Raw genomic sequence first — 24,737 nt, 5'->3', positions numbered from 1 at the left:
AACACGCAAACTCCAACTATACAGGAGTCAAGGTCGGGCATCTAACCCACGACCTCCTGCACACCAGGCAAGGTAGTTAACATCTCGCCACCGCGGCGCCCCCGACAGGCACAGTGGATGCGTAGGCCCACGAAGCGGTGCTGACCTTGAGAGTGTGGAAGCCCACGAGGCAGCGCTTCTTGGTGAGAACCTCGTAGATCATGGCGTAGCCGTGGCAGTCGGACATCTCCTGCACGCGCTTCTGGTGGCGGCGCGCCAGGCTGAGCGCCACCTCCAGCGCCTTGGCCTGCGTAACTTCACTCTCGCTCAGCTCGACCACCTGACGTGTGCGCCGGAGAGGGGCGGGCCGGGGTGGGTGAGGGTTTGGGGGGGTCAGGATAAAGCTACCGGAACGTCCTGGTTTGGCTGGGACAGTCCCGTTTTCAGAAAGGCTGTCCTGGGTACCCCGAAGCATTTGCAAACATTGGAATTTTTGTCTCGGGATGAAAGCGTTCTGGCCTCATTTTCGTGGGACATGGGTTGGCAAAGGAGTGGATGGCAAGGCCATGTGAAGCAATGGTTTGGGGGCCACTGTCAGAAAGAGCGAGGAGGAGGAGGCATCTCACTGCGCGGGGCAGGGCTAGTGGCTGAGTGGTCGTGACTATTTTCAAGTGGGAAGGGGCTAACGGAGGAAGGTGTTGCAAGCTCTCCACGCGTCCCCTGGTTGAGCCTCCCAGGAAATTTGCTTCATCTAAAGAACAATGAAAGTGTAAAATCGTCTTGGAAGAGATTCTAGTGCCACGATTCAGGTCACATACAAGCCCTGCCATCTCTGTGCAGTTTCAAATTTAATCACTTCCTGAACTTATGACTGTCGATGTTGTATAATTTCACAAGGGCAATTATGGCAGCTACCCCGGTGTAAAAACACAAACCTCACATTGTAAATGGCTGGGCGGCTCAGGGGGATGGAGCTTTTATATAAGAGCAGTAAATCATTTCAACAGCACTGTACCGAATTGTCGTTCTTGCACATAATCGCTTTAATTTAGGATTGCGTTGTTTATTTGGTGCAATATTTTGTTTGCATGCCAGGGTCTTCCTATCAAAAATGTGTCTCTCCATGCCTTCATAGGTGCTCACTAACCGCACTTGCTCCAATAGTCTGTGAAAGGCTACACGGGGGATCTTTGTATTTGTCTTGTCACCTGGTTATAAATACATTTGACTTGATTATGTGCAACAAAATCATTGCTCCTTACCCCCAGCGATCCATACTGTTGACTCTCCAAGGCTCAAGAGTATTCATTCTCCCTCTACCTATGACTGACTGCCTCTATAAAATAAATACGCATTGATTCTGTACAGCGCCTTGAGATGTGGCTACGCCGTACGAATATATAGCTGCATCATACAGTTCACGAGGACGAGGAGCAAAAGACACGCACGGCAGTCCGCGTACCCTCGCGAACAGGAAGATGAAGGCACTCGTGCCGCCGATCTTGTAGACGCTGCTCTGCAGACCTCGATGGCTCGAGGGCTGTGGGGCCCTCAGCACCTCTGGGCCGTCAGGAACGAGCTTGATGTCACGCGGGGACGGGGCCTTGGCCGGCGGCGGGGCCCTGCCGGGAACGCGGGACTGCGTGGGCGCGGGGAAGTCGTACACCGTGTAGCGCGTCGGGTGGCTCGGGCAGTAGGTGAGGCACAGGTTCATCTGGAAAGAATAGGGGAAAGACGGCACTGAAGCTGAGTGATCAGGTTTTTTGTTGTTGTGTTTATCAGTTTGTTGTTCCCCTACCCCGCACCTCCGATTAGCACGGTTGGCTACGGACGGTGGGAAAGAAATTCAACATACACACGTACATACTTGACCACAATATAGGATGCGATCCATCCAGGATCTATCTGTTACTTTGAGGTCACCAGGCTTTAGTTGTGAATCGTTGACATCTTTATAAGATCTTTATATTGTCGTACTCGTATATACAGCTGTATATTTTGTCAATTGTGATACGAGTGTAAACACCTAAACTATCATTAACACAAGAACCTCCTGTGGACAGCAAAACAATACAAAAATCGAAGAGAAATGAAATACAGTAAAACCTTGGATTGCGAGCATAATTCGTTCCGGAAACGTGTTTGTAATCCAAAGCACTCGTATATCAAAGCACTCGTATATCAGTTGTGATCACGTGACGCTCGGCAGACAAAGCGTATATGTACTACTCGTATTGCAAGACCTCGCTCGTTCATCAAATTAATATCTATTTAAAAATTTTGCTCGTCTTGCAAAACACTCGCAGACCAACTTACTCGCAATCCAAGGATTTACTGTACATCCTTTGATAAAGTTACTGCCTCACTAAACCCATTTTCTCATTCATTAAACTTCCCAGGGCTTATGTTACAGAATGTACTCCTCAGCTGTGGGAACACATGTACACATTAGGATCTATATTCTATGCACTGTCTTACATCGAGATCCGGCTACAGTAGATTACAGGACAATTTTAGGGTCCCTTTGTGAAACCATTAGCAACTGAATGCAAGAAAACCTTTAACTTTCGCTGGTCTTTTTTTCCCAATGTCAATACAATTGTGCTATCAAAGTCGTGTAATGAGATACATCATCAATTAGGAACACCCATGGAGCAGTAGTACTTCATAGAAATGCTTTTGATAAATTTCATCACAATTTAATGAGCATTATTATTCACACACTAGGGGGAACATTCACGGACACCCTGGGTACCTGGTTACAATTAATTGTTTGTTGGATGGCAGCGAGGTCAAATTTCAAATTCTCAGAGCTTTAACTAATTTAAATGTCACGGGGTTTTTCTGTGGTCATTGGTTACCGAGCAGAGACCATCCACTCGCTACAGGTGGTTGAAACTTGGATTTGAAGTTGTCACTTGAGCAGCGCTGTCTCAGCCTAAGACCTCTGAGCAACGTGGACACCTTATATATATATTTTAAAAAAACATTTTTAAGCACCGGGTCTAATCCAGGGCGCGAAACGTTTTTGACCACACAGACGAGGGCAGCAGCACCCACAGGCCAGCGGCCCAACGCGTGCGTTTGTTTTTTCTGCCGTTTGAGAAACTAACCACAAGCGGGCTGAGGTTGAACTCGGAGCTGCAGGCGAGCAGGTCCTTGAGATTGCCTCCCTCGAGCATGGCTAGGGTGACATACTTGCTGTAGACGGGAGCGGGCGAGCGCTGCTTGCACGGCAGGATGCTGCGCGTGTCCGGTCCGCACGCAAACAGGTGGAAGGCGAACTCCGGCGTGAGGATGGCATCTGGCATCGTCACGCACCGCACGAAACCACCCTTCGGCTATGACAGTGATGGGAAACAACTGCTCTACGTGCCTCTGATTAGTACGGTTGGTTACGTACGGTGCGAAAGAAGGTCAACATACATGCAGCATCTGATGTTAAAGGTGGAACATACAAATCACATAACTCCATCTACTATGTATGTATGTATAACTTCTTTCGCACTGTACATAGCCATCTATACTAATCCGAGGTGCTTGGGAAGGACAACAAACTCAACACAAAAAGCAGTTCTAAAGAAATGAGTTTCAAATCGAGATTTAAAAGTGCCTAGCTGCAGTGGCTTCCTAATATCGTAAAGGAAGAGCATTCCAGAAGGCCGCAGAAGCGCATTTGAAAGCGTGCGATGCAGTGCCCATCTTTGTTAGATGGACAACCAAATTCTGCTCCAAGGATGCCGGAGTTAGCGTGATGGTTTATGCTCCTTGACGAGATCAGCAAGGCATCGTGGTTCATTTGTGGAAAGAAATTTTGTGCATACCCAGGAAAGCCTCACTGAGTCTCATGACTTTTTCAGGAGGGTTCTGCCACATTTTCGTAGTCGGGGGGCGATGCTTGCCGTGCATATTCCAATTTGAGTAGCAACTGAAGCAGTAACCAAAATAGGCAAATGCTTGCATTTGAAAATACCCTGGACAAATGAGTAAAAACAAATATTATGGAGATAAAGTATGAGCGTGGGTGTTACTTGTGATCAACAGTGACTCAGTAGTAATACAGAGGAATGTATTACTCCTTGATTGTCCCTTGAACCTTGGCTTTGACAATCAATAAACTAATTAGGCTTGCAGTGCTATGCCTTGCAACGTTACCACCCAGTTGCTGTAAAGCCAGTCAGTGCCCCCCTAGGCTAGCTTTACGCGTACATACACATGGCACGCTCTTAATGTTCTCAATTTTGGCAGTTACAAATGCCGAATCGGCTGTAAACTTAACACTCGTTATGCACCCGTAAGCGATGGCAAAGAAATGAAGCCAAGTGTTTTAATTGAACATCGTCAATCTCAAGGACGCAGCACCACTAACAATTATTACGCGCATAGTCAAGAGAAAATTGTTCGAGCCCAGTCATAAAATATTATCTTGCATAATTACAGACCCGGGAGAACAATTATAACGTGTACACATGGAATTTCACCACGGAGCCATTAAGATGGGATCTACAGCTCATGCGTTACATCGGCATGTACATTCGTACTGCTCAAGAGTTAACGTTTCATATTAATTCAAGGTTTTGTTGGCACGATTAATATTCCATCCATGCGCGTTGTGCCGTTGTATGTGCGTTTTTGTATCAATGTTTACTGCATTGTAGGGGTGGTTACAATTCACAAACCTCCAAGGAATGCCACAAACTGTCGCAATTCATGATTGTGATGTTATGCAGGAATGTTCTCTTTTTTTTAAAGACAACAATGGTAGCGCCTCCCGTGGCTGCAGGAGTGACATACACTAGTACAACGGACGTATTGAACAACATTGATGAGTAGATATGCAATTACGTGTATGTATGGCGAGTACTATGAGGGGTGGATGAGTAACACAGCGATTCGCGCACTGCACTATGAACTGAGAAAGTCAAGTTTGAATTCCTGGCCTCGGCTAATGTCAGTGACGAGTGATATCTGAACCCGTCCATGGCACCAACCCACATGGATCAGTTTGGTGAAGTATGGAAAAACAACTGCATGATGGAAAAGCATGGGGAGGTTTTCATGCAGAAGTGCATTACGCTAAATGAATGTAAATTATTAGAATTATTATCGTGTCATTCGGAAACAATAGTAATGAACGAATTGATGCATCACTTCACAAATATTGCATTGCATTGCCTTTGTGACCCATGTCTTTGTTGAAAATTTTAATTTTAGTCTCAGTTGGTTTTAAATGAATATATCTATCTATCTATCGGTCCATCCACACAAGGTAGCAAAGGTGCAGCACTGCAATTTCTTGCTCATGCCCCTGCTGATGGAAGGCCCTCCACTGGAGGGAGCTTCAGAGCCCCCTCTAGAGGGTATTTGGCCTACTCTGCCACGCTGGCCAGACGTCCCGGAACAGGTGGGAGTACCCACGCTGGATCCCACCACAACACGTGACCTGCGACCTCGTGCAAACGTACCGTAAAACACCATGAGGTTTCCCAGGCTCCATGAGCCAAGAAGACGCTCGGCCTCCTCCTGGCTGCCCACGCTGTGGCCCAGAAGGCAGTGCAAGCGCTGAGCGTCAGCCGGGCTGGTGGGCTTGCGTGCGGGCGGAACCACAAAGTCCAAGGCCATCTCGGAAACCCTGGAATTATCCAAAAGGACACTTGTATTTTTTAATCCCTTATATTAAGTTCACTTGCTTGCTTGCTTGCGCGCTTACGACCGTGCAAATCTTTCGGTCGTTTTTAACCCACTTCCCGTGATCCAATCGAGCTGACATTTTGCACACAGACTCGTTGTGCGTGACAATTTCTTTTCGTGAACATTTTTTCCCAAAATTTTACACTTTTTAGGAAAAAATAAATTATATTTAATTACCAATTGCTTAATGGTGGCAGGCAATCATCTGACCCATAGGTGGCAGCCATCTCAAGCCAGAGGACGAGAGGACTCTAGCCGCCACGCATATAAAGGATTTATAGTGAAAAACTTTGTTTTTACGGGTTAATTTTGTTCGTGTGTGTATGCGCATAGCGTGTTAGGAAGCAGTAGCCAAGTGGTTAGAGCACTGCGCAACAAACCCAGTAGCCGGAATTTAGATTCCAAGTCACGGCCAACATCTAAGGTCGAATATCTTAACAGGTCATGGGCCACTTGAGGTCGACTCAGCAATAAAGGAGTACCTGGTACATTGTTTAAACATCAGCAATAGGGAGACAAAGGCGGCCATGTGTGGTGCTAGCCACACCACCCTCTCGTGTGAAAGGCTGCCTCTTCATGGGTGCTCGCTATCAGCACTTGCCCTCAGACCCTGAAAAGGCTATATCGGCGATCTTTGCCTTTTGTTGAGATGTGTATGCAAAAAATAGAAAAAAGCAATGCATACATTAAGCTAAAGCATGTGTCAAATACAAATGTCATACTGCATCAGCATTGCAGGTTTTTTTATGGACTACATAAACCACTTTGGTAGAGGAGAGATCTCAACTTTTGTGTTAAAAGTTAGAAGTTTGAGATGGAAATTATGTCTGTGTTGTCGTATGAATCGGAGAATTTGACTTTAACAAGGCCACTGAAAGATAAAAGATTACAGCCTTCTCAGGCAGACACAGGCTGAAGATGCCAGGCAATACATGGAAGGATAGGGTGAGCAACTTGAACGTTTGCAACAGAATATGGCAATAAAATTGTTGTACGGGAGGTTGTGGATGTGTGGGACGTGTGTGCAGGATGGATGCCAGGTCTCCAAGAGAGACACCGCAGTCGGCACTCACAGATCGGCGATAAAGGGGAAGGACTGACACCAGACGGTGGGATACTGCAAGAGCTGACGTTAACGGTCAGGTGTAGACTTACAACAACTCAAGAGATCTAGCGAGAGGAAGGACAACGCGATGCTCAGGTGCAGAGGCATCAGCAGCATTGGCGATGACGACATCTTGACCTTCAAAACCTTTAAAATTAGAATCGACGGAGACAGCGGATGAGGCGACGGTACCTGCACCCGTCGATCCAGACGGCCAGCCTGCCGTGGGCGTTCCTCTTCCCCTCGGGACGCTGCTGGTAGGACAGTGCCAAGTGCTGCCACTGGCCAAGCGCCAGCACGTCCTCCGCCGTCTCTGCCTGCGCCAGCAGATCGACTTTCTTACCATCGCCTGCGTCGACCACCACCCTGGCAAAGGGGGAAATGCGTGTCGGAACCGGGGCACAGTTTACACCACACCGTTAGGGCCATTACACATACGTGTTCCAAAAAATGTATTTACGTGTGTGCCTGCATACATATATTAAGTGGCTGGTAACTGAATAGTCGTTTGATTTCTGGCCAAGGATAACATTAGTGGTGAGTGTGATATCTGAATTGGTCTTGCTGCCCCCGCCGTCACCCCTCCCCTCTCCTTCAGTCGACATTGACAAGTGTGGTGAAGTGGGCTCAAAGGAACCCTTGTGACCAACGCATAGAGAGTCCTTCACTGGCAAAGCGCACACATTTAATTGTACTGCGATGAATTTAAATCTCTAATGAGGGGTTTTGACTTTGCTAAACATGCTTTGGGGTTGTTAGTCGGCCGAATCGCCTTTAAAAAATACCTTCTTAAAGCTCAATGGCCTTTACTCGGTGGGCAACGAAAACATTCTAAACTTCTTCTAAGGCATCCAAGCTCCAACATGTGCCAACGCCGCGCCGCGCCCCTTACCTGAACGTGAGCAGGCCGGCGTCTGGTTCGGCCCACACCTGCAGCATGAGCGAGCGCGAGCCGAAGGACAGCAGGTGCAGCAGACCCTCGTCCACCATACGGTCGCCCGCCTTGTGGGGGTTGGGGTAGTCGATGACCACCACCCGCTCTCCCTCTGTAGGGGACCACAAATCAAAACGTCCATTAGCTTTGGATGCGTCTCATAGCCCCCTTTTTATCACTGGCACACCCGAGCCACGCCAGTGCGGACCCTCGTGGTGCGGGTGGGTTTTTTTCCCACGAGGTATTTGCCAAGCAGAGCCGGAAACAAACCGGGTCAGGTAGGGGTTAAATCGATTTCCTTCTAAGTTGCATCAGTCAGTACACTGGGTAAGCACCACAGTTCGGCTTCTGCAGTGGAAAAGCAACCTGGCGCCATCGGCATGCGTTTTGGGGTGCGTCTTACTTTTCTGAGTGCCTCATAATTCGAATAATACGATAAATAAATACTCCTTTCTGTTTCCTGCCTGCATGCACTTCTCTGCACAATGAGCCTCTCATCACTTAAAAAAGTGTTATAATTAACGACTATGGCCTGCAGGCTGCAATTTTATTTCATACGGCCCCGTGGCCACGTAAGGCCTAAACGGCCCGCAACTTATATTTACATGTCTCTGTGAGCATCTTCGCTGCCGGTGCTAATCAGGCACTCGATGAGAATATCTTTGACCTGGCAAGACCGTTCTTAGTCACCGGTTATATTTTAAGCACTTCTGAGCACACACATCAATGTTTTAGAATCTATGAATGTGTGTGGCGTTCCAAAGGTATTTGAAAACCCTATTCTGTTCTCGGTTAGGAAAATTGTTACACGCCCATGGGTTAGTGGATCAAATGAGAATGGAGACAGTGCAGTGTGCAAGGTTCCTCCTGATCCGGTTGTCACCCGGAGTAGATAGACGAACAAGCAAATACACGGTTAAATTGTACTCTGTTCCCAACGTCCATTGACTTGTAATAAAAAAAATCAAAAGAAAAGCAACACCATTAGATGTAATCCAATACGAATGATTGCACAACGTTTCTTAATCTGCACTATTGTACCCTTTTGCCAATATCAAGAACTGAATTGATAAATACAGTAGGTGTTAAGACGTTCAAACTCCAGACACCCGTAACAAGTCATAAAGTCTGCATTCACCAGGCATACTTGGGGTAAGAAATGCAAAGAAATATGCTTTGATAATGCATGGTTGTGGCTCTCACTAAAATATATTATATGTGACTATTTGAATCAACGCAATACAATTCTTAATGTTTAATTTAAATACATAAAATATCCCTTAAAATAACACAAAAAGATATGCAAATTAACGTTTGCTGATATTCCACAAAAGATAAAATATATAAATAACGAATTCAAAAGGTCTGCATTGCAAGAGGCTGCTCAAAAGCTAATCAAATGTTCTGCAAAAATGTGTAAAATCTAAGACCCTTAATTGGTACGAATAACGACAGGATCCGTAGACTCTTTACAAAAAGGAAAATGAAAAAGTAATCAAAGAAAATACCAGGGCTGTCGATGCTGCTGTCACGGAACACGAGGAGACGGTTCTTCTTGGACCTGCGAACACGTTCGCCGGCCCCTCCGGCCGCGGCGGCGCCGTTGTCCTCTCCCCCAGGGCCCCAGCCGACCCGGAGCCACAGGGAGGCGCTGAACCCCGCCGGGCGGCCCGTGTGCTGCTGACCCCACGCCTGGTGCTCTGCCGGCAGCGCCAGCCGGACGGAGGAGATGACCCAGGGCGATGCCGGGCCGCGGGGGGGGGCGGCGCCGCCGCCGCCGCCGTCGTCCTTGCGGGACGGGTCGGGCCGCGTGCACCGCAGGAACTCCTGGAAGGCCCTCTGCACGGGGCTGGCGGCCCGGGCCTTCACGCCGGCCGTGGCCACGCGGGCCATGGCGTGGAGTGCGGCGCCGCCGCCCTGTGCCGTTGGGAAGCTGAGGAAGTGCGACGGCACCGCCTGCGTGTTCGCCTGCACCACCTGTGACAACCCGCTGAGCAGCAGCTCCTGAATACAGAGACGATATACAGCAACATCGTTATACATTGCTCGTACAGGGCGGCCTTTAAATGAGTAAGGTAAGGGTACAAGGTGCAGCCCTGCAATTGCCTGCTCATGCCACTGCTGGCCAAAAAAACCCCACTAGAGATAGCTTTAAAGAGCCCTTCGAGAAGTAATTTAGGCCAAATCTACACAGACTTGTTGTTTTGACATAGGTGGGAGTACTCACACTTTACCCCACTACATACTACCTGCTGACCGATGAACTGTCGCGTTCTTGAACTGGGATGTTAGGTGACATGCAATGATGAGTATTTTTGCACGTGGGAGGGAAATGGATAACGTGGATAAATCCCACAAATATCAGGAAATCACATTTAAAAAAACATAGTCACCAACCTACTTTCTGTACTACTTCACAACACAAGCCATGTAATAGTCTTGCAGATGTATTGCATCATGCACAACATACATATATATAGGTATGATCTCCGTTTCAAACAGCTGTATGACACAGGCCCGAACCAACAAGGCCCAGTGCTAGCGTAAACACGTCTTCATTATCATTAAGCCGCTCACACTTTTTTTGCACGTTACGAGTTAACCATGGCGACTACTCGTGGGGCGAGTGTGCAGGGCGAATGAGAGGCTGAGCGCGGTGGCTGCAGCACCGTGGGCGGGCGTTGCTCCGAGAAGAGGCGCAGCAGCAGGGCGAGCTCCTCGGAGGACATGTGGCTCGTCGTCATGGCCACCAACAGGTCCACCAGCGCCGTCTGACACTCTGGGCAGTTGCGGACGAGACCAGACCAGGCACGGGATATGTGTTGGCCAGAACGACATGCCACGCAGTCTCGCTCGGCCGTGTTGATTCTCCGACACAAAACGCGGTGCATTAGTAATTTACTCTCTCGGCACCGCATGTGGTTTGTCCATATTTTCCGGTTTGGACCGAGAATTTTTACTTTTAGATAAAGTTTAGCAGAAGGACTTGTTTGAACATTCTGCGCTCAAAGCCTTTTTTTATCTCTTTGTGCACAGCCTCTCAAAATGCAATGCTCACTTCCAAAGTAAGGGTTTTTCTCCATTCCACACAACTCTCGTCACTCATGCCCGAACCCCTTCCCCTGGGGATAATATTAAATTTGCAAAGGGCACTTATATAAAATAGATTTACTCGCAGCCGTTGCGAATTACCCATGCCGCATTTCTGTATATAAACAAGCACAGGCGCCCAATATAGCATAAAGTTACATAACTACCCTATGACGCACTCCAAACAAATTTAAAATATCGTAAAAAAAATGTGTACAATACATACAGCTTTTTCCCCAACGAATGCACAATCAAACCATTGCTATCCCTTCATGCCGATCAATTGTGTTGTTACGGAGCGAAATGTTTTCTGCCATCCTTTATTCACACCTCTCATAGCCGGATCTGCTTGGCCAAGCAATGCTGTGAATCCTATCAGAAGAGTCTTGACCACTCCCTGCAAAACATTTCCACAAATAAGAACAGCAACCTAATTAAAGCTTTTCACAGGCAATGACTAAAATGCTCACGCGCAAAGTACCAATCCTTCGCATTTCAACACACGGTCATCAAATCCCAACAACAATAACAACTTGATTCTAATTTTGGCTTGCATACTAAATTCAGTTTCACAACGAAAGTAAACCATCCAGAATTAAAGCTTTCGTGACTGCAGGAATTAATATTCTTTGGGTCTTTCGATAAAGTCACGCAGATAGGTTCACAGAAAATAAAAACTACGACGTTTCAATCGCAACACAAACGGTCGTCATCATGTGTTGCGATCGAAACATCGTAGTTTAAAAAAATATATATTTTAACCTATCTACGTGACTTTAACGAAAAACTCAAAGAATATAAACTATACAGCATAAACGTGTTCAAGATATGCACTCTCATGTCACTCTTCTCTCTTTCTGAACTCTCCATGACACCAACAAACCCAAGGCTTTCTCTGTCGAAGGCCTCAGCGAACCCGCACTCGGGTGGGAGGTCGGCTTTCTCCCATCGTTGCCCCAGAATGCCCATGTTCCACTGTTCTGTATAGCATCTCGAAATGCAGTTGCATTTAGACGGAATCGTATTATATTGCTCATTTGCGCGCAAGTGACCGGAGTGAATCGGAGAACGATGGAACGTTAATCGACCCCAATAGCTTTACACTGAATTCTATAACAACAACAACAACAACAAAAAGTGCCGTGAGTTGGGAACTGGGTGCTCCGGCTCCCAGGTGTGACGGACGAACCTGCTGGTAAAGCGCGACGCGGTTCTGCTCGCCGCCACGGGCAATCTCCAGCAGGGTGCGGAACACGCGGGTGGCCACAGAGAGCTCGAGAGGAGCAGCCGCGAGCAGCTTCAGCACCAGCACGCACAGCTCCGGGTAGGCCAGCTGGCCCGGCAGGGGCTGAGGGCTGGCGCAGGCCGCTGGCCCTCCATCCATGCCCAAAGGAAAGGCCGGTCCCGGGGCCAAACGAGGGGCCGACTCGTCCTTGCTGCCTGCCCGTCACAGGCAGCCGGAACCGTGTAGGCAAATGCGAGTGAACGTTTTTGCAATAGAGTTTGAAATGATTTGTGAAAAGCCACTCGCACTCTGCCTTGTCTACGATTGTTTTCGAAAAGCCTCCAACCCCTAAGCGATTGCTACATGAGCAATGAATTTCAATTGACACCACAACGCAGCTCGTTGTGTGCATTTACAAAAATTAGTTTGGGACCCATGCAATTTAAAGGTTATGGGCAATAAAATCACGACGGTGGCTGCTCATTAAGTTTGAAACAAATCTGTGTCTCCCAAGACAATTCGGTGGAGTAAATGCAGCTCAGAATGAGCAGGCGTTATTGCTTTGGGGCATGTAATGCTGCATCGATTCTATAAATAAACTATGAACTATTTATATTTTACCAGGTAAGGCCCACTGAGTTATATAGCTCTTTTTCAGAAACTACCTGGCTGCAAATGATCGATCAACGAAGTGGCTTATGTGGAAATGTATAGCAGACAAATACTCTAAGCACATGTTTTTAAATGTGGAGGGAAAAACCAGAGGGCCCGGATAAAAATCCATGCGACCACAGAGAGAACATGCAAACTCAAAATATACAGGCGTCAGGGTCAGGATCTAACCCACGACGTCCTGCATACCAGCCGAGGCTGATATAATCTCGCCTCCGATATATACATACACACGCATCGAATCATTGCTTACCTTCCTCTGTGTTGTCATCCGGGTTACTCTCACTGTCCGCTTCATAGCCGCCCTCCTCTCCGCTGCAGCCGCCCCCTGGCGAGTGCTCCGGCTGCATTCCCTTGACCTCCTCGGGGTCGTCAAACGGGTCGGCGCTCCACTCGCCATCGAGGGGGAACAGCTCCTCGTCCGCGCGCTGCTCGGCGAGAAACCACGCGGCGCAAGGGTCAGACACGCACTCCGGCGCACGGTGAAATCATGACTGTTGCATCAATGTCGGCCGCGATCAAACCCTAGCCGTCGCAATCTCCCATGGTTCTGCGATCTAACGATACATGGCACAAGCCGATTTCATCGCTCCATCCGCCTGGTGGATGTCCTCTTAGATGCGTTTCATCTTTTGGATAACGCTTTCCTTGGTCATCGGCCATAATCCCTGCTAGTGATGTGTTCTTTCTCGATTTGAAGTTTTCGAGACTTCAAGGATCCATACTCTATGGTTCTTTCGGTAAAGTCACGTAGGTGAAAATAAAAAATTAAAATAACTAAATTAAATCACGACGTTTTGGAGTCAACACAAGCTTCCGTCATCAGGTGGGACAACCGCAGCAAAAAAAAGTTTTTTTTTTGTGGAGCGATGCATCTTTAGAACTGCTTTTTGTGTCTAGTTTGTTGTCCTTCCCCCACACCTCAGATTAGCACAGTCGGCTACGTACGGTGTGAAAGAAGTTCAACATACATACGTACGTACAATGCCAATCGACTAGAGCTAGACTGCCGACCTTTTTGTCGTCGAAATCGAGCAGGGCGTCATCCGGAGGGCCTCCCGTGAGGGCCACACGGAGCAGGGCCTCGCACAGTGGCCGTGCCAGCTCCGTGGCCAGCAGCCCGCTCTCCGCCAGCAGGCCCCACAGCTCCTTGAGGAGATCCTTCGTCGAAAAGCCCTGCCGAGAGCCCAGCGCAAGCAATGGCCGTCACACTCGGTAAAAAAATTATCAATATTCAAGAGCCGCGACGCACCGTGTGGTGAATACGAGACGGTGGTTACTTAATAAATAACGTCACGGCGCGGTCTTTAAAGAGCCACCGCATGCGGCTCCAGAGCCAACCCCTGGACGTGGGAATCGTTTGCTGTTCGGTGCAGGGTGGCCCACAACCGGTTCAGACATCGCTCGTAGCTGATGTTCGTCACACCCAGGAATCAAACAGAGGTCACCGGGCTCATAGCGCAGGGCACTAACCACTGCATCACCACTCCCCAAAGCATATATAAAATAAAAAATTTTAATACTAGATTTTAGAAATGTTCTAAAAGTGACTCAAATATATATATTTTTTATTATAAAAATCTAAATAAATACAGAAAAAGTGTTAGGTTACAATCACACGTGCATATTTTCCTTGAATTTAAACCTCGTTGTTCATTCCAGCACGCACCTGCCCAGGAAGGTCATTGTCCCTCTGTTGGCTGCCCGTGAGCGTGCAGCCATGTAGGCAGACAGCCAGCAGGGCTTCCAGAAGCCTGATCTTCACCAGCTCGGGCCTATCCGGCCTATCCGTCCTCTCCGTTTCGCACGCACACCAGCGTCCTTCCTCGTTGTTGCTCGTCGCTTCCCGTTTTACATCCGGCGCCGCGTGCCCGTCGGCCGCTCTGGCCGCGTGCCCGTCCAACCTCTGTCCCACGCTCTCGGATTTACTCGTGCCGATGCTGGAGCTCCTACACGACGCGGGCCACCCGTCGCCCGCTTCCGACGTCGGAGTGACCTCCGCGTCCGGGGCATCCGCGTCGTCGCCATCGTCGTCGGGAGGCCGCTGCAAGCTCCCGTCGCAGCTCTCCGCGCGGAGGGTCTGATCGCCATCGGCGGGCTCTTGCTGGGTGATGGTCTCACTCGATTCTGAGAGCGCGGCGGCAGCGACGTGTACCTCCGTCGTCAGCTGCTCAGTGCTGGAAAAGTCCGACGACGTGTTGGATTGCGTTCGCGGGAGGGCGGCTGAAGCCCCGGCGTCGTTGTCTTCGGCTGCGGGGGCGGCCTTGGGCCTCCGTCCCGCCAGCCCGTCTTGCCGGGGAGCACCGGGGGAGGGCGAGAGGTCTTTGATGATGATCGCCGTGAGCCGGCGGCACACCTGCAGCGCCCCGCTGCGGGCCAGACGGCCTCTAAAAGCCAGGCTGGCCTGGCACAAGCGTCGGCACGACGCCCAAACGTCCGCCGCCAAGCGCACCTCGCCGTCGGAGGTCGGCAGCGCGGCGCAATCGGGCGAGAGTCGGGGCAGGGACGAGGCTCCGTAGCGCTCGCCCACGCAGACGCACGGCGTGCTGTCGTAGCCCGAGGTGTCCTCTGAGTCCCGGTCGGTGGAGTCTTCCCCGCCCTCGTCCCTCGTCACGCTCAGCAGAGTCACGCACAGGAAAAGGTCTGCGGCTCGCTGCTGATGATGATGCTGATTGTGGTGGTGGTGCTGATGGTGGTGGTGATTGTTGTGATGGAACTCGGGGCTGCCGTCCCCGTGACTCTTTTTTCGTCTCATCGGGGTGACGTGGCCATCCCGCAGGCCGGCGCAGAGTCGGCTCAGCCTCCTGCGCGAGCCCGCCCCCGCCTGGACACAGCCACGGTCACACGCAGCATGATGTGAGCGCACCCACTTTGCAACCATGAGCTTTTACCATCGTTGTCATTATTGGATGATTTTAATGTGCCCCACATGTCATTGCATCTCAAAGTGCGTAAACAATTGTCTAATATGTGAAGCAAAATTCCCACACATCTGTGAACATAAAAACTACCAATTAATGTGCAAGGAAGCACATTATAGCAATATAACAAAATAAACAATTAGTATCTGTCTGTTTCCACTTAGAATGCATGTGAGTAGCTAGTCTGGCTCTTATTTCATCCAATCCCGTGGATACATTAATATCATCAGATGGACTGTTTCTCTACAACTATCGCAAAAAAGAAAATTATCCCGTCATCATCTGTACAATGTTGTATGTTTATGCCGGATTTTTGTATGATGGTCACATGTTTCTAGCAAAACAAGGACTTTATTTACTGGATCACTCAAGATCCCAGTTGTTGAGATGACGGGACACATGTGACAGGGAATGGCCTGCGGAAGAGATTCTTCGCAGGACTTCTGGAAAATCCTTCCAGTGGCCTTTCTTTCCTTTAAACAGTAGGGGTCGCATCTTAGCACGTATTCTGCAAAGGGCTTGTCGCATGACAAACTGCTATTTTAATTCCGACGTTTAAACCACTATTTTAATTCTCAGACTTATAAATAACAGTTTGACTGGCATAACTGTCATGCGACCACTACTTTTAAATCTCAGAATGTGGCCAAAACAAACAGAACATCGAATGTAATACAATGTTTTTTTGGTGTCACTGGTGACCCAGCTGAGCCCATCACTACACATCAGAATCCAGTTTAATCACATGGGTGGTTTCCCAGATTAGAATCCAAGATATCACTGACACCAGCTCAAGTAATCTGACCTCTGGGCTACCCGGCTATCTCCATTCACGAGGCTTCTTACATTTTACCTTCTCAACGTTTGGCGAATTCACACAATTCAGGTTCACGATTCAATGAACCTATTCCCTTATTGGCTCGTTCCTATTGTCTCCTTTGTATTGTATGTTGCGTTTCTACTGTTTGTCTCCTTCAGGCAGTTCGTGTAGAAGTAATATTTATTTAGATCATTTGCATCAAGTATAAAACAAAATAAATGTTTATACACGCGATGCGACGCATGTATCACGGAGCATAGGAATACATTTTTATTGCTAAACAACTGAGCCAAGATAGGAATCATCGCATCATTATAATATTTTTGTCAACTCCAAGCTTGTTAGGGATCGTTTCTTGTTGAAGCGACACGTTACGTCGCCGCGTACCTCGTCGGACTGCGGGGAGTCGGGAGCCAAGTGAGCGGAGTTGGCGGCGTCTCGCTGCGAGGCCTCGCTGCTCCTCTGCACGGGCTCGGGCCCCTCGGCCTCCTCGGGGCCCTGGCCCTCCAGGGCCAGAATGAGAGTGTGGAAGACGGCAAGGGCGGCCGGCCTGACCTCCTCCAGGAAGAGCAGCTCCGTGACCTGGGAGAGGCCGTCGCTGACAAGAAACAGCTCCAGCAGCGACCTGCGCACAGGGGGATCATCAGCCCCCGCCCCACCACCACCATTTCAACTGCCGGGTTTGTGGAAGCTGTGAGTCATATGAAAAACAGTCTAATGCTTTGACAGATTCTTCCAAAACATACACTTTCAATCCACTGAGGAAATGGGTTAGAGACTGGGGTGTGGCTCTCCAATACAGTTTGGTCTCATTACTGAGAAGACCGATGCCAACCTAAAGTGACTGTATAAATGTTTTTTAAATCACTTTTTTTAAATGTATGTGTTTTGCTTTTGGAGATCACAAAAAATATGCATACTATCGTGTGAAACAGAAAGGGTATAATCTGACCTCATTCACCAACAAGCAAAGCAAAAGCATTTATTTTTAATCACAACCATGTGATTTGTCAGCTCTTAATGCCTCTGTGTTACGGTCCTTGGCGAGCTTAGCCTCGACAATGGCTCGGGATGACTTTGTACATTTTAAAGTCACGACGGGTTAAAGTTCTTACTAGGAGCAGTCCGTGAAATGTTGAATAATAGCCACATCGTGATCACGCCAACATGCTCTCGTGACAAGTTCTTAAGATGAAAAAAAAAGACTCTCAATTCAAATGTTTTTACGGCATTTTGAAGGGGGGGGGGATTTTTCTCTCCCCTTTTTGTGCCAGGAATGGTGCAATTACGTAATCACTTTTTCAAACATAAGCAAAAAATGGCAACACGGTAACACGTCACATGAGTTGAACACAACAGGAGGACTTGTCAACTTGTGAAATAGCAAGACGAAGAAGTGGAACGCTTCGCTCATGAATTCTCCTCGCCCTAACTTGTCCAGACTGCCCTCTAAGTAAGATAACTGACAAACAGGTGCGCTAACACGAAACTTAAGGCATTCCGAAGAGTTTCAACATTATAATGTTGAGGAATATGTAATTTTGGGTGACCCTCCTGAAGGTACCTCTGAATTAAATATGCAGACAGCAATAGCGGTAATGACAGGCGATAGCCATATCCTTACGCCATTATGTGAATTGCGCTGTACACATTACATGTGACATATGTGACCTTGTTAACAATGACAATACATTAAATAGATTTCACTTTAGTGGTCGGTCAAAATGTAAGAGTGATTAATTACCTAGACTAACAAGTGTTAAAAAACGACTACTTTGTCAAGCAGAATAATGAGGTTTATATCAGCAAAAACCTTGATTAATGATTTAAGAATCAGAATATTTATTTACACTGGAGGAATCCGATGAGCTATAAAGTTATTTTTCACAGATGTCCAGTAAGAGTGGGTAAGAACGTTACAACGACAGTGCAAAATACAGGAAAGGTAAACAAATCACCCTAACAGATACAAACGAAACTAAACTTTCCCCATCCTACCAGGCAAGGCAACCTGGCCACGAATGATTTACAAATTACACATTTAGTTCTATAAGTAAGTCAATCCATACTGGTGTAATCTCTTTCTTCAAGAATGTTCATTCAATCAGATCAAAAAAATTCAGATATATTTAAACAACAATAACAAATCGTAAAAGGGCCTAACTTTACTGGGCCTCCTCACCTGTGCTGCAACAGAACGGGCACGGCTTCCAGGCACTTCCTTATGAGCTGCGGAGAGGGGCATCGGGCGTGCAGGTGGCACGCGTGAACGCACCCACCGGCCGCCGCCTCCCCTCCGAGCCCCAGCTGCCGGGCGTGCTGCGTCGCCTCCACACCCTGCCGGATAGCGGGCGACAGCACGTGCACGTACAGCTGCCGCCGCAGCTCCGGACCGCCCCGCCGCGCCAGATGGCAGAGGTGCCTAGCCACCAGCAGGGCGGCGCCGGGCCCGGCCTCGCCAAGCACGGGGCCCCGGTAGGCCGCCAGCGCCTCCCAGCGACGCGGCCGGTCGACGGCTTGGGCGGACGACGGACTGCTGCCACCGCTCTGCGCCGCCGAATCCAGGCCGCTACCGTCGTCGTCGGCGGCGGACTCGCAGATCTGGCACGCCGTCGAGGGTTTGGGCTTGCCGTCCACGTTGCCCTGGTGGTTGCCCCCCAGCTGATCCAGCAGCAGCTTCCCCAGCACGGCGAGCGCGTACTGCTGGTACGCCTTGCTGCCGGCGCCGACGGGTGACCAGAGGCTGCGCAGGATGGGCCTCAGGGCCGCGTGCAGGTCCAGGCAACAGCAGACACCCGCTCCGCTTGTGCCGGACAGGACACGCAGCGCAAATTCAGATGTTTGCACAGACTCCAGCATCGCCAGGCAGCGGGCGCTAAATATGGCCACGCAACAGAGTCCGTCCGTCGTCTTGCCCGTCGCCCCGAGGCTCGCGGCATCCTCCCTGCCCTCGTCGTCTTGTTCTTCGAATGGGTTGAGCGGCATTCGGCTGGGGGTGAAGGCACACATGGGCAGGCCGCTCAGGTCGCTGTGATGGTGTTCCTGGGGGCAGCTGGGCTGCGGGCACGCTCGGTGGTGGAATGGCTGATGGTGGTGGCGTTTCCGATGGCCACTGGCCGGGTATACTTGCTCCACTCGAGCCTTCTTTAGGGCGCTAATAACCTCAGTGATGTCATCTACGAGGATGCGGATGTAGACCCGGGCATCTCGAACCTCCAGCGCGCCCATCGGCAGCGACGGTGAAGGGAGCAACAGGTGGTGTTGCCGTTGCTGCTGTTGCGTCGCGACAGATGACACAAGTGCCTCCAGGTCAACCAGAGATTCCTGCAGGAGATCAAACCCCTGCTGCTTGACGAACTCCTGAATCAAATCCACTGCCTGATTCAGCAGAAAGGGATTAGAACCGGCTGCTTGTACGTACCGCAGCATAAGTTGCAGGGTCGCATGGATAAGCTCTGGCAGGAGAAGCAACCAATGGTATCTACTTTTAGAGTCATCTTGTGGCTCAAGGCACTTGTAAAGGGCCAGCTTCTCCTCTTCCTCCTGCTGCTGAACCTCTTTTAAAGTCCGCTTCAGCCTGGGGGCAAAGGGCTCTGCCCTGGGTCGCTCTAGGCCCAATTTTGCAAGACGGGCAGCGTTGAGAAGGTCGAGCGCCGCGGTGCGCAGCGCGTCTGGCATGCCGTCGGCTTCCCCGTGCAGCGCGGCGTTCGTGGCGGTCAGCAGGCGCAGCACGGCGTGAAGCAGCATGCGCTGCACGAAGGCCACCGTCTCGCCGGTCCACCCGGCGGCCATGACGCCCGTTTCCGAATTCCTGTCGCCGCCCCCGAGGGCCGACAGGAAGCGCAGGAGGGAGGGCAGCACCGTACACACGGACGCTTGGCCCCGCGTCGCCGACGCCAACTCCGCCTCGCACAGCTTCCCCAGCAGAGAGAGCAGCACCCGGCACAGCTCAAAGGGCGTCCCGTCGGCAACGTGAGCGTCCCGCCCCAGGCCCAGCACGAGGCCGGACGGGTCGTTGGCATTCACGACGTCCAGCTCGCACACCGGAAGCCTCTGAACCTCGGTCTCGATGCTCGGCTGCACGTGCGCCTCCACGTCCGCTAGGCGAGCGGCCTGCTCCTCCATGGCGGCGCCGCCGCACCCGAACCTCTCCAGGGACTCGCCCAGAGGCGACGGGTATGACCCTCCGGGCTTGGGCGGGCTAAAGTCCTCGGACGTGAAGAGGCCGGTTGATGCCAGGGACCGGTTGGGGGCCACTTGCCTCCAGTTGGCGAGCAATGTGGCGGCAGCGGTGGGGCGCTCGCTGGAGCTCAGCTCGGAGTCGGTGGAGGCGTGTGGCGCCTGGGCCTTGTCTCGAGCTTCATGCCCAGGCCCTCCCTTGCGGTGCCTTCGGTGCTTCCGGCTGGCGCTGCCACCGCTGCAGTTGTACCGCCCCGAGAGGGGGAAGGCCGTGCCTTTGCGGCTAGGGCTGGGCTGCGGCTGTGAGGAGGCCTGGCTGCTGCTTGCGGAAAAGAGATTTTCACCGAGGGGTGGAAGATGGTAAGCTGCAAAAACAAAAAACAAAGACATTCAAATCAATAAAAACATTTATCACACACCATATATAAAAAAAACACATTTATCACGCAAAGCTGAGATGGAAGCATGGATGGCGCTGAGAAAATTAAACTAATTTAAACTAAACAGAGGATACATGTATTTAGTCTCGTCTTAAAATCACTGGTTGTCACAGGTGATTGGACTTCAATTGGCAAACCCTTCCAGACCGCCGGGGCAGCAGATGGACAGCTCCATTCTGCTGTCCTAAGCCGAGTGGATTTCACCCACAGCAGCAGCAGCAGCAGCAGGTCCATCGCTCAGGTAGGCTGGTTGACCGCTTGTCTTTGCTATAAAGAGCAAGCAGTGTCGACCTTGAACTGGACTCTTGCTACATTTTAAATATGTGTTGATCTAAAGGGTTGAAGGCTTGTTTGATCATCAATTATATCTGATTTGTGTGGTAAATCAGATGAGGATTCTCTCACCATTAAAAAAAACGCATATCTTTCTCAAGGTCTTTATCAAAGGAAGATAACAATGTCTTTTGAAAGTGCAGAAGGGCATTTAAAGTTATGAACGATATATACAATAACGCACAATATAATGATGAGCATTCATATTTCAAATGATCATCATTTGATGATTGCAGTGAGTTTTTACCGTTGTATGTTATAGCTCCCAAAAATTAAAATGGTCAAAATATAAGAAATTATATATTTAAATGTTTTAGAGGTAAAACATTTCAGATATGCGTAATACACATTCTGTCCTTGTCAAGAATTCAATCTTACTTAGTATTAAATTACAACTTCAACATGACAATTATGCACTTTGTAAAATACACTGAATGGGAATATTTTTAATAATAAGAAAAAGTTCAGGTCTTTGTAAGTTTTACAACAAACCAGAAAATTGGAAAATAAATCTGTGATGCAAAATAGAACAGGTTCCCAATGTGAAATGATGGACAGGCAGGCCAGTCCTTGTGCTCAATATAACAAGCTTTATTGATGGTTATTGACATTGATGTCTGGAAGAAAAGCCACATTTCTAGTTTCTGAGTGGAATATGAATGGCTCCCCATTGATAGCCAAAATAATTCTCTGCCACAGTGAGCAACTCTGCACAATGACAATGATGAGAGTATGGCCATTTAAGGAGCGGCCATGTAGACAGTGCACAGGAGGCCATTCGTGACGTCAGTCTCGTGGACGGCCTGACCAGTGGTGCTAGCAGCTAGTCCACTGGGGCTCCTTGCCCATCAATTGAGAAATGTAACTAAGAATAGAGGTGTGGTGATATGAGAGAAGAGAGATACTGACAGGAGAGAAATAAGAGTTTTTTTTGTTTACATTAATTATCTTTCCTTGGAACTGATTTTGAGCTGGAATATATTTTTTATCTCATTAATCCAGAGCCCCTTGAGCGTTTTAGGGCCCTAGCCTCTTGCTTGTGCCTTGTTCCACCACTGGGCCCAGTGTAAAGGAGAGACGTTGGCGTGCCTGTGAGCTCTGCTAGCCGTGACGCCGGCGTTTAGAGACCACGAAACGATGTTTACACGAGGAAGCACAGCCCGCCTCTACAATATTCATAAAGGAATCGGATGCTTTTTTTTAAATCTCTGCTTCAATAGAAATGCAATGAACTGTCGAGAATTATTTATAGCTGCCAAGATGAAAAGCTGGGCATAACATTTGGCTCCCATAAGTGGATATCTTGATGAGGATTGCCATCCGTATTTGTATTTCAAAACGTTGATCACAGCGTTATTAATTTAGCCTTATCCACAGGGGTTTCATATGCAGGAGTATGCCTCTATATAGGTTTCTTTTTTTGTCAGCATCTGTACATTCATGAACATTTTTAAAATGTGCAGTGATACATCTATTTTCATAAAAACGAAATCTCCAATTTGATCTACCATATTCTTCGTAATACATTTTTTTAAACCTAATATAATGACAGCCACGCAGGGTTTCAGGATAATTCATCATTGCCAAGTTATTATGTGATACTTTTTTCGATTCAAGTGTTTATTTTGTTGCAGTCATTGCTATGTGTTGACAATGAGAGACAGAATGAAGAGCACATGGGAGAACATACGCAGGTCAGTAACATAATCGAAACCGTTGAGACGCGCTAAGACACCACCAAAAGGAATCTTAGCCAATGATCAGGAACAGTGATGGTCAGGAACAATGCTGGGTGGATTGTTATAATCGCACAACTGTGAGAGATGGCAACTACTTGATTATTATTTATTTACTCATTAGTTATTTTACATTCATATAGTAGTTTACAGAATGCACCAGTAACATATTACTACCAAAATCATCATGGAATTTTTGATCGATTATGGCATTTATTATTTACTTACTGGTGGTATTTTGAATTATTTGTACTTCATACATTCCCACGCCCTGCGATCATCTTTGTGACATCACATTATCTAATCACCGAGCTTTCAAATGACACCACAGCTGCAACAATGCAACGGACAACAACTATTGTCTTTCCGGTTTACTTTAAATGTTATCTACTGCTGCGTTTGAATATGCTTTATTTTGACTAAATAACAAATGCCAACTGCTTATACCGGAACACAGCTCCAAGTGCATTTTTATTTAAAAACAGGCAATGTACTGTACCTAGATGTACATGAACACATTTAAAAAAAAAATGAAATGATATATTCATTTTTAAAATCCGCCTTAAAACCTATTTATACACTTCTGCTTATTAGACCTTTAGTTCATTTTGTAAATTATTCTTATTTTTATGCTGAGTGTCAGCTGCTGCTGTGTCCTGTTCAGCGCTTTGAGATCCTTGATGAAAAACATTAGATGAATGTAATTATTATTAAATAGAAAGGAGACACAACCTTTGCAAATAATACACACAATGTGCAGTGTGCACAGATGTACAAAAGCATGAGATAATATGGCTGACTGCGCGAAAATTATAAAACTACCCCAAACAAAAGCACACGTGCATGCACACAATACAAGTCCATTATTACAGCTTTTTAAAAGAGAAGAATTACTTGATGGGCCCATTCCACGAGTGAGGTTACAGGTTTCCCTCGCTCTATGCGGGTTCGGTTTGTGCGATGTGACGGGCATATGAAGAGCTAAGCTATTTCTACCAAAAATTCGCTGAATGCGGCCTGAATTCGCTCGTGTGTGGCTATGCGGTCGTACGCGGGACAACGTTGTGCGTGTACTCTACGCGCTACTCGGCAGGCGAATGTCTCCTCGTGCGGTTTCCGCTGTGCGAGCCCTTTTTCTCGGAACGTATCTCCCGCATGAAGCTCAAGGGAAACCTGTATTTAATTTATGCATCAACATTTAACAAAAAGAGGTCAGGTTAATTTTGTCCCAAGGGGCCGTCCATAAATGACGTCATGCGATTTTGGACGATTTTTGCCCCCCCCCCCCCTTCGTCACACTGCATCACAAAAAGTCAGAACCCACCTCAAATATGACGTCACAAAGCTCTGCCCCCCCCCCACCCCAAAAAACATGCTTCAAATCGCTTTAAACTATTGTCATTGTAGTGCGTATTTAATGTGCCGCTGCACTCTGATGTTGTAGGAGAAAACATTTATTTAAAAGTACAGTATATTTAATTAAGTAGAACGTGTTGTCTATATTTGTTTAAAGTTGCGCATTTTGATGTGACGTAACATTTCTCAACCCCCCCCCCCTCGTCACACATCGTCACAAATGTCTGACCCCCCCCCCCCCCCTAGGTGCGTGACG

General features: G+C 48.5%; 1 protein-coding gene across 2 annotated transcripts in view; it reads right to left on the bottom strand.

Annotated features, from left to right (window-relative positions):
* Positions 1-24,737, bottom strand: part of LYST (lysosomal trafficking regulator) — a 139,527-nt gene that overhangs the window by 50,952 nt on the left and 63,838 nt on the right. For both annotated transcript variants that reach the window (XM_078858664.1, XM_078858665.1), the window contains 15 exons: positions 18,620-20,981; positions 16,825-17,062; positions 14,366-15,520; positions 13,711-13,872; positions 12,950-13,124; positions 11,989-12,239; positions 11,130-11,196; positions 10,379-10,488; positions 9,218-9,713; positions 7,668-7,821; positions 6,968-7,141; positions 5,445-5,611; positions 3,093-3,283; positions 1,442-1,693; positions 146-319 (listed from right to left, as the gene is read on the bottom strand). In XM_078858664.1, the coding sequence (XP_078714790.1) occupies positions 146-319; positions 1,442-1,693; positions 3,093-3,283; positions 5,445-5,611; positions 6,968-7,141; positions 7,668-7,821; positions 9,218-9,713; positions 10,379-10,488; positions 11,130-11,196; positions 11,989-12,239; positions 12,950-13,124; positions 13,711-13,872; positions 14,366-15,520; positions 16,825-17,062; positions 18,620-20,981 (6,128 nt within the window). The remainder of the gene's footprint in view (positions 1-145; positions 320-1,441; positions 1,694-3,092; positions 3,284-5,444; positions 5,612-6,967; positions 7,142-7,667; positions 7,822-9,217; positions 9,714-10,378; positions 10,489-11,129; positions 11,197-11,988; positions 12,240-12,949; positions 13,125-13,710; positions 13,873-14,365; positions 15,521-16,824; positions 17,063-18,619; positions 20,982-24,737) is intronic.

This window comes from Lampetra fluviatilis, chromosome 7 (genome assembly GCF_964198595.1).
Source record: "Lampetra fluviatilis chromosome 7, kcLamFluv1.1, whole genome shotgun sequence".
Classification (NCBI taxonomy): domain Eukaryota; kingdom Metazoa; phylum Chordata; class Hyperoartia; order Petromyzontiformes; family Petromyzontidae; genus Lampetra; species Lampetra fluviatilis.
This window is presented reverse-complemented; position numbering and strand designations above follow the sequence as displayed.